Source organism: Dermacentor albipictus, unplaced genomic scaffold (assembly GCF_038994185.2).
Source record: "Dermacentor albipictus isolate Rhodes 1998 colony unplaced genomic scaffold, USDA_Dalb.pri_finalv2 scaffold_14, whole genome shotgun sequence".
Classification (NCBI taxonomy): domain Eukaryota; kingdom Metazoa; phylum Arthropoda; class Arachnida; order Ixodida; family Ixodidae; genus Dermacentor; species Dermacentor albipictus.
The window spans coordinates 3367546-3382988 of NW_027225568.1; the positions used below are offsets into that span (position 1 = coordinate 3367546).

General features: G+C 46.7%; 1 protein-coding gene across 7 annotated transcripts in view; it reads left to right on the plus strand.

The window, feature by feature from the left end:
• Positions 1-15443, plus strand: part of LOC139051818 (serine/threonine-protein kinase mos-like) — a 55657-nt gene that overhangs the window by 31511 nt on the left and 8703 nt on the right. For 5 of the 7 annotated variants that reach the window (XM_070528830.1, XM_070528828.1, XM_070528829.1 and 2 more), the window contains one exon: positions 1983-2138. In XM_070528830.1, coding sequence (XP_070384931.1) covers positions 1983-2138 — 156 coding nt within the window. Of the gene's footprint in view, positions 1-1978; positions 2139-15443 lie in introns of all 7 variants that reach the window. The other 2 variants (XR_011509568.1, XR_011509569.1) reach the window with 1 other exon arrangement.

Consider the following 15443-nt stretch of genomic DNA (forward strand, 5'->3'; position numbering starts at 1 on the left):
CTTTCTAAATCTTAGAATGCAAGGTTCGTCCTTTGTGTAACGCACTCAATGTGACGTGTTTCATTGCCTCGTCGCACGTCCGTTTAACTTCATAACATACTCCTACTCATCCACCAGTTAGATAGAACTACTTCTGTGCCTGCATTTTCTGCAATAAAGGAAGAAAACAATTTGTTGTGGTTTGCTGGGATATCATCTGGCTCGCAGCAGAAATATCGCCTGTTCTAACATCCCCCCTTACCCTCCGGAAATAAGATCTTTTCCGCTTACTGTCGTCCTTTCATAAAAGATAGGACGATCGAATAAAGAAATCGTGCAAAGCCCTGTCTGTGATTTGTACAGTCGTTATCGCTATTAACACTCATTTCATTCTTTGATACTTTGCGAGTTTTAATGCCGAGCAGATGCACGCGTGTTCATGCTCTTCGTATTTATATACTCTCATCGACGAATGAAGAATGGTTCAGGTGTAGCATCACTACTGCACGTCAGTCTTCGTGTACTGCCCTACCTTTGCGCTACTACGTATTCACTGTGTTATCTGTCGTAGATGTTACAAGATCTCCGGGGTGGCTCAATCGCTATGGCATCCTGTTACTGAGCACATGTACTGCGTTCGATTCCCGGCTGCAGCGGCCGCATACCGATGAGGACTAAGTGCAAAGACGCTCGTGTACTAAGATTTGGCTGCCAGTTAAAAAATCTTATGGCGGTCGAAATTAATCTGCAGCCATTTCCTAAGGCGTCTCTCATATCCATGCTGTTATATTGGGAAGGGAAACCTCATGAATCAGTCAATCAGCTGTCAGATGAAGATCTCGATTAGCTTTTTTGCCATTCTGCCTATTGTATAGAGCTTTATTTCTCTCTACTCTTATCTGTAGTTATTATACTACTCTGTTAAAGCCAAGGGTGACAAGGCTGCATTTGACAAAGATAGGTCTACCTAATGAAATATCGGCCCGACTGTCTGAGGCACTTTGCCCCCGTCAATAAACATTTATATGGCAGTGTGTTTCCATCTGTTGGCCTCCATTTTGACTTTTCAGTCACTGCTTGTAACACTACTTTCCTACATTGTCATGAGCAGGCTGTGAGTGAACCACTGTTTGCCTATCGATGAAAAATAGTGGAAAGTGCGCACCAACGCGAACTGGCACGCTGCATTGTTATAGCCTGTGGCGCAAAGCTTTTCGATTAAGATGTGTGGGCTATCGTTGTTTGCCATCAAAGTCCTAATCCCATCTGCTTTTGTCGAGGTGCCCAGAAACAAAGCTGCGGCTCTATTTCGCATAACGATTCATTTGTTTTCCCTTCTTATTTTGATATCACCAGCGCACCGAATGATCAATACTAGTAGACAAAAGCTGCGCAGCTATGTCCGAGCAAATAGTGAAGGGCGAAAAGAGTAGCGAAAAGAACTCATTACAAAACAGGTTGCCAGTCTTTTTGATATTCCTCAAAAGTTGATCCCCAAGCCTACTGAATTTCTCCAAATTCACGACGTCTAAAGTTGAATGGGACATTGCCGATTTGAGTCGAGGTTTGTTACCTACGACAGAGAAAGGCTGCCTTTGGTAGAAACTCGGTACCCTCATCAAGACTGCAAGAGAATCTTTTATCCTAAACAGTACATCACTTGCTGGCTACGAATATTTGACAGCTCTTCACTTAGCGCCTACCTCGTGTGAGTTAAACATCTGCGCAGTATGCTGAGTGTAACTTAGGAAGACTGAAACATGAGAAAGTTGGCAGCGGTTCATGTGAAATGGAGGCGTGCAAACACGGACACATCTAGGAGCGAAAGAGAATGTTTGTGTTGTCCTTGTTCCTACGTGCCTCCGTGCTAGCACGCTTTCCATTCAGGGAAGTGAATTAAGTGTCGACACACATTCACGTTCTTGTCCCAGCTCATTAAAAATTTACCGTTTAGCTCACATAAGCACTCTGTAACTTCATTTTTTTTTCCTTTTTGCAGCCAGGTTTGCAGTACAGTGCAGTACATGGCTCCAGAAGTTCTCTTGGGCCAGCAGCCGGAGTTTAGCGCCGACGTCTACTCGCTAGGCGTTGTCCTCTGGCAGATGCAGTTCGGCGTGAGGCCCTTCGATGGCCTTCATCAGCACGCTGTTATGTTTCAGGTCTGTGGGACGCCAATCAGTAGTGAATATCGCGACACCTGTGCATCTTGCGTCTCATTTGTAATTCCACGGCAATGGGCAAACTTCTGTAACAGCACTTGATCTTTACATTTACTAAAGAGGAATCCAGGAAGAGAGAAATGCATATGCCAACCGCGGCTACATTACGCATCTTTCACTATCCTTTGATCATTTTGTTGTTGGTTAAAGTTTGTCTGTTGCACTTTGGCACGAACCACGAGTGCTCTGTTACCCAAGCCGGTTTTGGGCGCTTGCGTTTTATTAATGTAGTGGTGCTTTCCAGTTGCTGTGCCTTTTTATTGCAATAGCAAATATGTGAGCACTGAAGCCGCATTTTTGCCATTGCCGTTGCTGTGATGTTCCGGGTGAAGTTGATGGGCGATAACACCGTCGCCGCGCTGTCAGACTATAAGTGCAGTCAACCTCTATTCCAGCAAGCTGTGGGAAAAAGAACTTTTCAAATGGCATTTTGTTTTCCTAAGAGCTTGGCGTCCCCTTCGTTTTAAGCTGAATAAGATGGTTCTTAAGATCTGAAGATATTGTGGCATCAACATAAGTCTGAAAACGGGAGCTGCGGAGGCCATTTTAAGCCAACACAACACATTCAGAAGCTTTGTAGCAGACTGTAAAAGCATGTAATGACACAAAGCGCACAAGCTTTATGTGTAAGTACATCTCTAAGCACAGATGAGAAAAAGTTGGTGCTGATGACATTTTTTCTTTTCCTGTGAAATGTAAAAATGCTAAAAAATAGTGCCTTTCCGACAAAATGACACTCACTGCTATAATTTTTGATACACAAATAACGGCACATGTTTACAGCAAAAAAAGAAGAAAAAAAAGTTAAAAGTGATACAGATACAAAAAATTAAATTATGGGGTTTTACGTGCCAAAACCACTTTCTGATTATGAGGCACGCCGTAGTGGAGGACTCCGGAAATTTCGACCATCTGGGGTTCTTTAACGTGCACCTAAATCTAAGTACACGGGTGTTTTCGCATTTCGCCCCCATCGAAATGCGGCCGCCGTGGCCGGGATTCGATCCCGCGACCTCGTGCTCAGCAGCCTAACACCATAGCCACTGAGCAACCACGGCGGGTGATACAGATACAGTAAGACCTCGTTAATCCGTACCCGCTTAAGTAGTAGCTTCGTTTTAAAAGTAGTATACTTTTCCCCGACTCAGCGGCCATTGAACATAATGTGTTTTGTATCCGCATAAACCGTACCAACCTATTCCATACGGTTAACACGTAGTGTTTCCACTTTTCGTCATGCAAATACAGTGGTGTGTCTTCTCCATCGGGCGGTCCGGCAGAACAACAAGCCTCAGAAATCGGCGCAAGACCTCTGAGCCCCCTGTGTGTTTTTGCGTTAAGCCACATCAACATCATTTCGGCGCCGTGCCAGGGAGCGTTACGGCGTCGTGCAAGCGAGAACTCGCGTTATGCCGAAACTTGGATATAAAAGACGCGGGGGGCTTAGCTTAGAAGAAAAATTAGAAATCGTTCGTGCTATCGAATGTGACGCGAAAAGTTGGCGCTGGCACACGACATGGGTCTACTGTTGACTATGATGTGTGGCATTTGGAATGCGAAGAACCTCGGCAGCACTGCTGCGACTGCAAAGACCGGCTACGAAGTTCGACTTTTCGCCATTGTTGCCTCTGTTGTTGCCGAAGTGTCGCCTAGTGACAGTGATAAGGACGACACGGAAAGCGACAGCACAGGCAATTCAGGCCTGACAGTGGCAGAAGCTGCGCGTTACGTCAGCCTCATAAATGCAATCGTCACGACGAGAACAGCACCCCGGAATGAAAAGGTGCCCCGCGATTTCTGCAACACTACCGCGCCTGTGCACCGAGAATATGCAATGCCAATGCGGAATCTGTCATGCAAGTGTTTGCCGAGAAGAGGGGGCTGGCTAAAAAGCTGGCTCACAGCTTCAGCGAGTTAGAGGCTGCTGTCATCAGTGCTAGGCCGCCGTAGCATCAAACGAAAATAACATGTTTGTCGCGCGAAGTAAATAAATGCTGCATGTTTTTATGCGTTGCATATTGCAATCACTCAGTTCAGCCTTTGGGCGCGGCCGGGCAGCCACCATTGACCTTTAGCGCAACCACGTGACGTGACGTCACGACAGCCGGAGGAAAAGGTGGCCCCCAACTCGCGCAATATGCAATGCATTCTTGGCTTAACCAAGCTAAGCCTGGCCATTTTTTTACCCTTTCATAGCACTCTCTCCAAGTTCCGTTTTTGACAAGTACGTGGGCGATTTCATGCTATTTTGGTTAAGCAGTACTACCGCTTAGTGCGCACTTTTTCCGAGCTCCGGCCAATTACAGTTGAACGAGGTTTCACTGTAGTGATGTCCCTATGCTTTATATGAGAAAAAACCAGCTAACTTAGGACTTTTGAAGCAAGGAACAAAAAAAATTATGTAAATCCCACGCACCCTGGTTGACGTTCTGAATAGCATTTTGCAAGTATGGCTATTTGCACCTGCGGAAACCAGTAAGGTGGGGTAAGAGTCCTGATTGTCGTCCAACAGACTGTGCAACTACCCTGGAAAGGCATTTCTCCTTAGTGTGAGCCACATACTATAAAGAATTTTTCTTCAAGTGCGAAACCTTCCTTCTGAGAAACTCCTATTGGGATTCCTTTGTGGCTTCGCGCTACAGCAGAATGAACGACAATTTTCCTCGCCATTTTATAAGTATATCTGGTTATCCAACAAGGTACCATCCCACCATCATACACTTGAGAAACCTTTTTATTGAAGCCCGAAACGAGGCGAGAGAGGAACCTACCTATCGCAAAGTGACTTGAATTTAACGATATAATGCATTGCCTTAAAAGTGCCTCAATCTGCGACTAAAACACCCACTTGTCATCAAAGCGCAATGCACTCGCTTCATGCAGTGGAGGTGAAGCCTAGCAGCCAGCTGTGAAGTAGTGCGCTGCAATGAGTTTCCATTGAAATAATGTAATGAGGTAGGGAGCATTCATGCTGGAGCCATTTTAGAGATGCAGGGACTATACTAGCAAGCCGAGGAGAATGTTACCACACTTAAAGGGGCCCACAAAGGATTTCTATACTTAAAGAAAAATAACATTGCCCATGTGTTATTGAGGCTCCTGTGAACATCCGAGCCCGATATAGCTGTACTGTATGCAGCAGGGAATTCGCGATCTCGTGTCAAAAGCAGTGAACAGAAATTTGCTCTCCCATCCACAACATTCTCATTGAAATCTGATCGAAGCAGTCGGCTGACCAACGCTAATGACTGATCTCAGTAATACATGATTGCTAATTTTGAATTTTATAAATGAAAACCATCTATGTCTGCGATCCCAAGAAGTCAAAAAAATAATTTCATTTTTGCACTGCGCACTGTTGCGTCTTCTGCTCCGGGCCTACAAGATGGCAGGCGCGTGCTGCATAGCGTAGTCTACCACGGCCACCACAAGGTGCTGAGATGAGACAAAGGGCCGCCGACACAACTTTTGGTTGGGGCTTTGCTCTCTTGGCTTCTCACTCTGAAGCTTCCAGCACGTTAGCAGAAATGCAACGAGAGAGAAATGCAGGCGTCGCTGCGATTACTCCACTTACAGTTGAAGGCTAGGAAAAAAATTTGCGCCATGAGATTTGTCATGCTATGCACATTAATAGTGTGACCATTCTATGATTAGGCAAAAAAGTCACCGTTTCACCTGAAAGGCGAAGCATCGATTGGGAGAGCACATTAGTAGACAGCCATAATAAGTAAGGATAGTAGTTTTACCAGCTGTAGAACTTGTAAACACTCGCCTACTAAATAAATTAAACAAGCCTGGTGTCATGGCACATAGGCAAACATGCACACATCCCACTCGGTGACCGCGGACACTCGCTGTTAAACGCTGGTGCGAGAAAGTGCAGCATCAGCAGCGGGCGAAGGGACTTTTGTGCTGCCTATCGCTTGAAGGCAAATTGAGAGGTGAGAAAACACTTCCAAAGATGGGAGCCGTCGACCCACCTAGACTCTGCTCCAAAGCAGATCGCTTCCAAGATAAAACCCGCGTGACAGCGTATTTCTGTCAAAGTACATGGCTGCCCCTACCTCCCCGCCCCCCGGTTCCTTGAGCGCGATGCAAGATGACATGAAGCCGCGACCGTCTGCTCACCCTCGTGCGCTTTCAGTCGCCCATACAGAATGAGGCGCGCGGCAGCGGTGTTATCGCCCCCAGAGTTTGCAGGGACCATCACGACAACACCGACGATGACGGAAAAAATGCGCCTAGAACGTCCATATATTTGCTATCACAGTAAAAAGCGTTCCAGGGCCCCATTAAAAAGGACACAGTCAAACAGGACACACGAGACTGCACAGCTACTCGTGTGTGAGCAGTGTGCCCACTAGATATCTTAATTTTATTTTACTTTTCTTACTTTTGTACACTTATACCAAGGCTGCCTACAACACTTAGCTACAAGGCTGAACAATGACGCCTACTGTATTTACTCGATTGTAACGCGCCTTGATTGTAACGTGCACCTATTTTCCACGACAACAAACAAAGTACAATACCGCTCACCTCATGCTTTCATATAGAAATACTATTTTCTCTCATTTAGAAAAAAAACAGATTTATTCCGAATACACTAAAGTTGCAATGAATAAAAACACAAATGGAAGCGTCGTACATTGCCGCCAAGATTTTCACTGCGCCGGTACGAGTTGCATGGGGCAATAGATATCACTCCTCATCGCTATCAGACAACTCCTTATTGCTGTCAACAGACCAAAGCATTTCATCCTCAGTGCCGTCCACGGTATTCGAAATCCCGCACATTTTAAAGGCCTTGTTGACCATGGCAGACAGGATCGTGCACCATGCACCTTTCACCCATCCAGTCAAGTCCTGCTGCGAGGCACGCGTCATTTTACTGGCGGGCATGAATTCGTGGCAGCCACTGACAAGCCATTCGGTTTAGAGCGCCCGTATTCTGTCTTTCACTGGCTTGGTCAAACAAACATTGAGTGCCGGGAGCTGCGATGTCATGCCACCGGTTATCACGACAAGGTCGGTGTTGCATGCAGCCAGCTTGTCTTTGATGCGCTGGTCAAGGTGGCACCTGAACACGTCGAGCACAAGCATACCACCCAGACCGAAACTGCCACCGGGTTTCTTACTCCAAACATCAATCCAGTCAGTGACAAGTCCGTGGTCATTTTCATTTGCGCGCACAATCGCACCACTCGGAAACACGATTCCTTTCGGAAGCATCTTCCGTCTGAAGATAAAATATGGGGGCAGCATGTCCCCATCTGCAGTGCAATAAAGCATTGCGGTGACTGAAGGTTTTTCGTTGCCGTAATACAAAACACGCACTTGCGTTGCCCCTTTGTTTTCAACTATTTTGGTGGTGGGCATGTCAAAGTAGAGCAGCGTCTGATCAGAATTTCCAATCTGTCCGAAGTGGTAGCCGTTTCTATGGCGCAACTTCAAAACGTACCGCTGAATACTGTGCAATTTCTCTTCATATTCTTCAGGCAATCTTTAGCATATCCCTGTCTGCCTTCAAAAAGAAAAGCCTTTTATTTTCATAAAATTTGATAGCCAGCACCTGCTCACTTTGAAGTCACTCTGCCTTAGCCCTTTCTGTAGGGCTAACTGCATCACCCTTACTTTGAGCAGATCGGTTGTCACAGGGCGCTGTACCATTCCCTGCTTAAGTTTACATGTATTCCGCGTGCAGCTCTTCTATTTCGGCGAAGTGGCCCTGCTTCAGTCCACTGAAACCCTTCCTTGTTGCTTTGGTGGTGAAAATATTCTTCTGTTTGCGCGAGTCCCTCATGCAAGTTTCGGTGGCCAGATTTCCGTCCGTATCCGTGCACATAACTGTCCTTTTAAATGTGGCACCATGGTGGACTCGGCGTGTCTTCGCAGTTGGCGCTTCCATGTTGATTGAATAAACGTAGAAAATGGGAAGACAGGCAGTAGACTAGGTTACACCAGCACGTGTTTACACGTACAACATGCAGGTATGCACATGGAGGAAGCTACAGCAGCTAGGCTAGAAGTGCGTACGAGGTGGCCATTTTATGCATGCCGATGGCGATATGGCAATGCGGATTTAGGGTCTTACTCGATTCTAACGCGCATGCAATTTTCGGACCCATTTTACCGGAAAAAAGGTACACGTTAGATTCGAGTAAATACGGTATTACGGAAGTTACTGGAACAGGCTCCTGTGCTCCAGGAATGGCATTATTTAAAGGAGCGCTGCATCGTCTCACGCCCACTTAGTCATTGATTTTTTTTTCCCTAGCTGATCATTTAAAATAAATTCTGGGTGGGTTGCATTAAGGCATTGTACTAGAATATTTATGTAAATGCCTGTAACCAGGCATCTCACAGGAATTCTAGTGATTCCTGATGGCATTTCAGACGAGGAGCCACCCGTGCGGTGCTTGTGAACAATTGGTCAGTAATGAGACAATTGCCCTTCGTATTTATTTATTTTTTATACTGCTATCACACAGGTTTCATTTAAAATAATCTTATATTACGCGCCACGGCCATTGCTACTAGTCACGGCTAGGTGGCATGTGCTGCCACCCAATTGAAGGTGTTCATCCTTATACATTCATCTCTCCATCCTTCCAGTGGTATAGCAAACACCTCGACATTAGAAAAAAAGGCTCCAGACTACTACGAGGACGCTTTAATGCCATTTTATCTTACAGGCCCCTTCCCCGCCCTAGTTGAGGTAAAAAAACAGAAGGCTCCTTCCATTTTTTTCTCCTTGGTTTCACTCTTTCTGTTAATTGAATTACTGCTAACATGTTATGTAGCCTCGACTTTTCGATACTATTAATATCCGGCGACCAGCCTCTGGTACGACTGCAAAAAAAAAAAGCTTTCAAGGAATCCCAGTGTCACTTAACTGTATCCCGGCAGATTTTGTCTATATTGTTACGAACGGCCTGCAAGGGTACCGACCTACAAAATTTTTCCAGCCAGCCGCAGCTGCGAGCGGGGCGAGCTTCCCAGAAGTGACCGTGGAAGTCTTCCCCACCTGCCGCGGCGACTCGTTTTGTAGGGATGACGGTGCGCCGCATTAACACCCCCTCCGCACTGCTATGACTAAACAAGGTTGGCGGTCCAAGTATTGTTTGTGGATTCCCCGTGGCCACCACAGGCTGTTTGAAGCAGGGGAGCCCCTGGAAGATATGTTGCGCTGCTGTCTCGTGCAGCTTAGAAGTCATGGACAGACGCAGCGGCCATTGTCTGCAGAGTTAACACTGGGATTAAGAGGCGCCTGCTCGGGTCAAGCACCGTGTCTGCGAAAACCCACTCACCTCGGCGTGGTCAGTGAAACCTGTGCGGAAGTGTGTGTAAACCCTCCCCTCAAAGGCGGGTCGGCTATGATGACTTTGAACGCTCCGAATTGGTAGCAGGTTGAACGGCCGTTTTTCCCTCACCAAGGTAGGGATCTAGGGAGGACAGTGTTTATAAGCAGCTGTTGTGCGGCTGATCAGTGTGTTTTCCTCTTTCAGTCATGTTATACTGATGAACGGTAACATTCTTATGTAAATGCTATAAATAAACCCATATTCCTTGTTCTCTATGAGAACCAGTCTCTCCCGTCAACAACGTCCTCAGCCTGGATAAGTTGGATGACGGCCTGGGCCAGCTACCATCTATTTCGTGCCCGATTCCAACCATTACAATATATGGATACAAAACCGAAATCACCTGCCATGGTTGCTCAGTGGCTATGGTGCTGGGCTGCTGAGCATGAGGTCGCGGGATCGAATCCCGGCCACGGCAGCCGCATTTTGATGGGGGTGAAATGCGAAAACACCCGTGTACTTAGATTTAGGTGCACGTTAAAGAACCCCAGGTGGTCGTAATTTTTGGAGTCCTCCACTACGGCGTGCCTCATAATCAGAAAGTGGTTTTGGCACATAAAACCCCATAATTTAATTTTGTTATCTTAAAACTGAGATCAAACACTTGCTCATTAGTAATAAAGTATTGCGAGTTCCTCTTCTTAATTTAGTATCTTAATACTATTCATTCTTTTCTATGCGAAGAAGGCATATAGAATTGGGCAGGTTATACATGATACCCTCTTATTAACCTTCCTGTCAGCGGTGGTTCGTCAGTCCAGGGGCAATGTAAATGCAATGGCGAAATGACACCTGCACTACTACCTTCTTCCCTCAATCAAAAAGGCTACAGGGAAATACTGTGTTCTGGCAAGAAGTGTGCGTGTGAGAACCTGTTTTCAGACTTATTGTGCTGTCATAAAATGAGCAAGTGTTAGTAAATGTTTGACTACTGGACCAATCGTTTACGGCTACACCTTTACATGCCACCGACCCAGTGACGTAAGAGGCCACTTTGTGGCTTCAGTACGAAGTGTCCGATGATTTTAAATGATTTTTGATGAATTCTTCTGGACGAAACGTTTCGTCTAGTGAAATGTCGCAGGAAAAGCTTTGCGACCTGTTACAGTCGCCGACCGCTTATTCGAACCTCACGGGGACTGCCAAAATGTCCCAATAAACAGGTGTCCGAAAAAGCAGATTAAGGGGGAAAAAATGAAATCCCTAATTTCCACGCACTTATTCGGGCTCGGCAGTAGGCTTGAATAAATCGTGAATGCGCCGTTGCACGCAATTCTGTTTATGCGCAATCAGATAAGCCTGAATCTCGGAGAGGGTCATACGGTCACTATAGGCGGCTGAAAGCACAGTCACTGCTTGTACACGCTCCACATGCGACGGCGGCGTACGGACGGACGGAAAAAACTTTAATGGAAAAAGGACCTGCGAGGTTGCCAGCCCGGGCTCAGGCCACCCGGGCATTGTGTGCGGTGAGGCATAGCCTTTCCACCGCTGCCCGGGCCCGCTGGATAGCCCATAATTGGTCGTGATGTTCTGAGCTGGTCAAAGTGCTTAGCCATCGCTCCTCGAGAAGGTCCGGTTCTATCTTGTCCTCTACGTATACTGAACTGATCTGTGTGCACTTCCACAAGATGTGTGCCATGTCTGCGTGTTCGTATTTGCAGAGCTTGCAGCTTGCGTCTGGATATTGTGTTGAATTTATTCTGTTTAAGTGTACTGGGTTCCGGAACCTTCTGGTTTGCAATCTTCTCCAATCTGTTTCTTGAGACCTGTCGAGTTGTTTGTGGGGTTGTGGGTATGCTTCTCTTTGTTTCATGTAGTGTGTCAGTATGTCGTGGTACGTGACCAGTCTGTCCCTGTCTTTTATCGCTTCTTCGTCGTCGTTGCCTCCTCCATCTTCTCCATCGCCTCCACCGCAGTCCTTCCCCCTTCCCTGGAGGTTGCGGTGTGTTGGGCCGTCACTGTCCGTGCCACGGTGGGTTAGTTTTCGCGCGACTCGGTGAGCCTTCTCGTTGAGGTTGGGAGGGGCATTCATGGTAACTTCTCCCATATGTGCCGGGATCCTTTTGAGGTATTTGGGCAGTTTGAGGACGGCAGCGTAGCACATGGTGCGTCACCTTCCGACTCGGTCATCGTCCGGCGGTCTAGCAGAAACCTAACGAATGATCTTGCCGTCGTCGAGTTCTGCGCATGTCAGTACAGCAGTGTCAGCATCTGTGAAACTGTCAAATGAGACGGTGTCCGGAATCGCAATGCAACCACTGCGCAAGTCTCGGCAGAACATTTTCCGTGTTGGTAGGGAGCACATCAGAAGGCGACAAATCTTAGGCCTCACGGCACCTGCTTGCCGGCATTCCCCAGCGCAGTCTGCACGGGCACTGTCGGCGCCATTAGACACTTGACGCGATGTTTCCGTATGCCGCATTGGATCACCGGAACCTCGACACAGCACACAAAGCAAACACCACCATGCCGACACCAGTCGCACAAATGAAAAACGTGGCCTACTCGCAGCGTCGTGCACGAAGAAACAAATCAGCTGCTGGATTGTCTTGACATGGCTTACTAAGCTGAAACCGGAACTGCTGTAGAACCGCTCTATCAAACCAGGCAGAAACGATGATGATGAGCGGGGATTTGCAGTAGCGCCACTTGTGGGGCAGCAAGGAAGCTCCATTCAAAACAAAATTGGCGTTCAGCAAGTCAAACCATGCACCGGTCAGAGTCGGTGCATGGTGCTCTCGATAGAGTTGGCTCAAGGAGTGTTCGAAAAATCAGATGAGAGGTTGCAAGGTGTCCGAACTTTCGGCAGTTATGCATTATGACCTATGGGGAGAATGGCGGTATCGCGAAGCAGACCGAATAATCGAGCATGTCCGAATTTTTGGAGTCTGGAAAATCAGTCGGCGACTGTACATTGCATCTGTAGAAATGGCATGGCAGCAAATGCTGAGTGGGTTTTATGCATCGTAGATGAGCGACGAGCTATGCATCTGTTTGAGCTACGTATGGCATGCATGAGGCAATGACGCTGGCTTCCACCATAGCCACGCGTTAGGATCTTCACTGCCCACAAATAGCCTGTAGGCCAGTTTTGCGCGTGATACTTCTCGTGGAAACATTGTATGCAGTTTTATGGGGGTGCCCTTCGTGCGAGTCTCCTGCACTGCACGCTAGTGCTAGTGGGAAAGGACGGGGCTGCCGAGCTTGAGGATCTCGTGAAACGCTGGCTGGAGCCACGAGTGCGAGGGGTGTCCCAGCGTGGGCGCTGTGCTTTTGGAGCTGAGCCCGCTTCACAAAGTGGCACTCAAGAGCCACTCTCGGCTCTAATGACCAGTGCTGAACCTTTCCCAACCACTGCTTCGCCGACCCACTTCTCTCAAAACAATGCGGCAGTATTGAGGCACACCACTGAGACAAACTGCGTCGAAGAGGTCAACATGCTGCTCGGTGAAGCAGCTTATGTCGTCGCATCTGAATGCCTGTCAAGCACAAAAGTGTTGAGCAAACTGCATTTCCTGCTACTCGTCGCCTGACGTTGAACTTGTTTGGTGGCGTTTAAAAATCCACTGTAAACCTGTAGCTTTGACGCGCAGTTTGTTGGTGTAGCCATGGAATTGACAGGTGCATTGCTTATCGCTGAAAAAAAAAGAAAGCAGCATATCCTGCATGCGCGATGTACGGAATACATTTCAGCCTCACTGGCAGTGACATTTCACGAGGCTAACAAGGCTTGAGCTGATGTGCTCCCTGATTCTGATTCGTTAGAAGCTAAAGCTTTTTCTTACTCTGTAGAAAAATGGGAACACTCCTTCCTAATGTCCGCAGATATTTTCACTGAAATAAGAGAGAAATATTTACATCGAATCAATACAAAGCTGTACTGTGCGTAGTTTAACCACACAATAAGTGATTACGCTAGTACTGCGCTTTGTTTCTTTGGTGAAAAAATTAAGCGAATCCATACTGCCAACCGTGCCTTGTTGTTAACTTATAACTGCCCAAAATTGGTCACAGCTGCGAGTAGACAGCTTACATTACAAAACAGTGCCAGCAGCCTCAATGCACGGTGGACAAATGCCTATGTGTATCCGCCGCGCGGTTTTTAATTCTTGAACGCGATAAATGGATGCCGAATATCATAGTCATATTTTACATTGACTTTTTTTCGCTTCATCGCAACGTTCATCAGGCTTTTAATTTAGGACACCTTTCTTGGACTCTACATATGATGTCCCATGTTGGTATTAATATATGGATTATCACGCGCGTCACTTGATGCACCTGCCCTCTCTGCCAGCACACTCACGCATGAACTCTTTCGCTGCAAATCACGAAGCTGTGGTGGAGTTTGCTGCAACGGTGTGCACCTCGTATTTCTACTCATCCGCTGGTGTGTCGCTTTCATTTCGTAATGGCATGTGCATGAACACTTGCCAAGTTGCGATTTTGTTGTGCGTTGCATGAGCGTGTTGATAAATACTGTTGCCCGTGTTACTAACTGTGAGAAACTACACTGCACGTGTTTTTAGTCTTGACACATGTCGTGAATAAATTCTGTACCTGCACCCAACCAGTTGTTATATTTGCTGTGGTGTGCCGAACAAATGTATGCGATGCAGATATTTAACATTCCTCCTGTATTTGGTCACTTCAACCAAGAGGTGACAAACTTGGCTCCGATGCTTGGAAACGTAAAGAAGCCTGCCAGAGGAAACCCTTACAGAGTGCGCAATCTTCTCTATAGCGTGCTTTCCTTCGCTATTTTGATGCATTGCCAAATCTTCGTTTCCTTGACCGTGGAATGTGCGCGCTATTGTAAGATCTGACCATTCAATAGCCTGCTGTTGGCTGTTGATGTTGACTGTTAAATGCCTGCTAGAAGCGTGCGTTGAGCTTTTGGGTGTAGCTAGACCAATGGCAATTTTTGATTTAGCTTACATTCTTAGCCTTGCAGATCACAGAGTAACTTAGTAGCAGCTTGCAGCGCTTCAGATTTTTTAGAATTTCGGTCCCGCTCTGCTACCTCCTAGGCTCTTGACTAACTTATTAAGTCTGAAAGCAGGAGGGGAGAATCTTCTACCCCGCACGCATTGACTTCTCAATTGATCTGCATTCGGTTTTAGGTGTGAAGCTCTCGTAGGCAGCGTTCGAAAAGCATCAAAATACCTTGGCTGGTTTTCACAGAGGCTGGCCAACCTTGCCAACCTATATTACACTGCAGTAATAATTCTCTGAGAACACCGCAACCACTTGTTGTGTAGGTAATGGAGACCAGCTGATCTCAGGGCATAAGCAAAAAAAAAAAAAAAGACACGTCATTGCGTTTCCAATTTCTCAAGATGCACAGTGATATGGTCACATCTTCGACACTTAAAGAGGGATTCAATAAACATTCCTGTTTGCAATGTCTAGAAACTCTCCAGTTAGATATGAGCGACACTGTTGAGAGGGGCTTCGAATTTATGTCGACCAGCTGGGGTTCTTTAACGTGCACCCAAAGCAAGGTACACAGGAGTTTTTGCATTCCTGCCCCATTAGGAATGGTCTCGCTGCGGCTGGAAATTAAACCGGCAACCAGTGAGATGCAAAGACCTTACGGCTGTGTTCACTTCACGTATTTCTAAACAGTTTATTTTTCTTTTCTTTTCTTTTTTTTGAGCAGCCAATGATAGAACTTTACGTCTGATGATGTATGTTGTGTAGACGATAGTAATCACGAGGCAGAATTCTTGCTGAGGATTTTGTCGGTATACATGTGTCGTTGGAAATTTTTGATGTACGTGGTAACATTGACCGCTGCAGAGTTTTAATTGAAGAAGCAAGACTCTGTAGACCACAAAGATAAATGCTATAGTGGGGTCCATAAACTTCCGACACC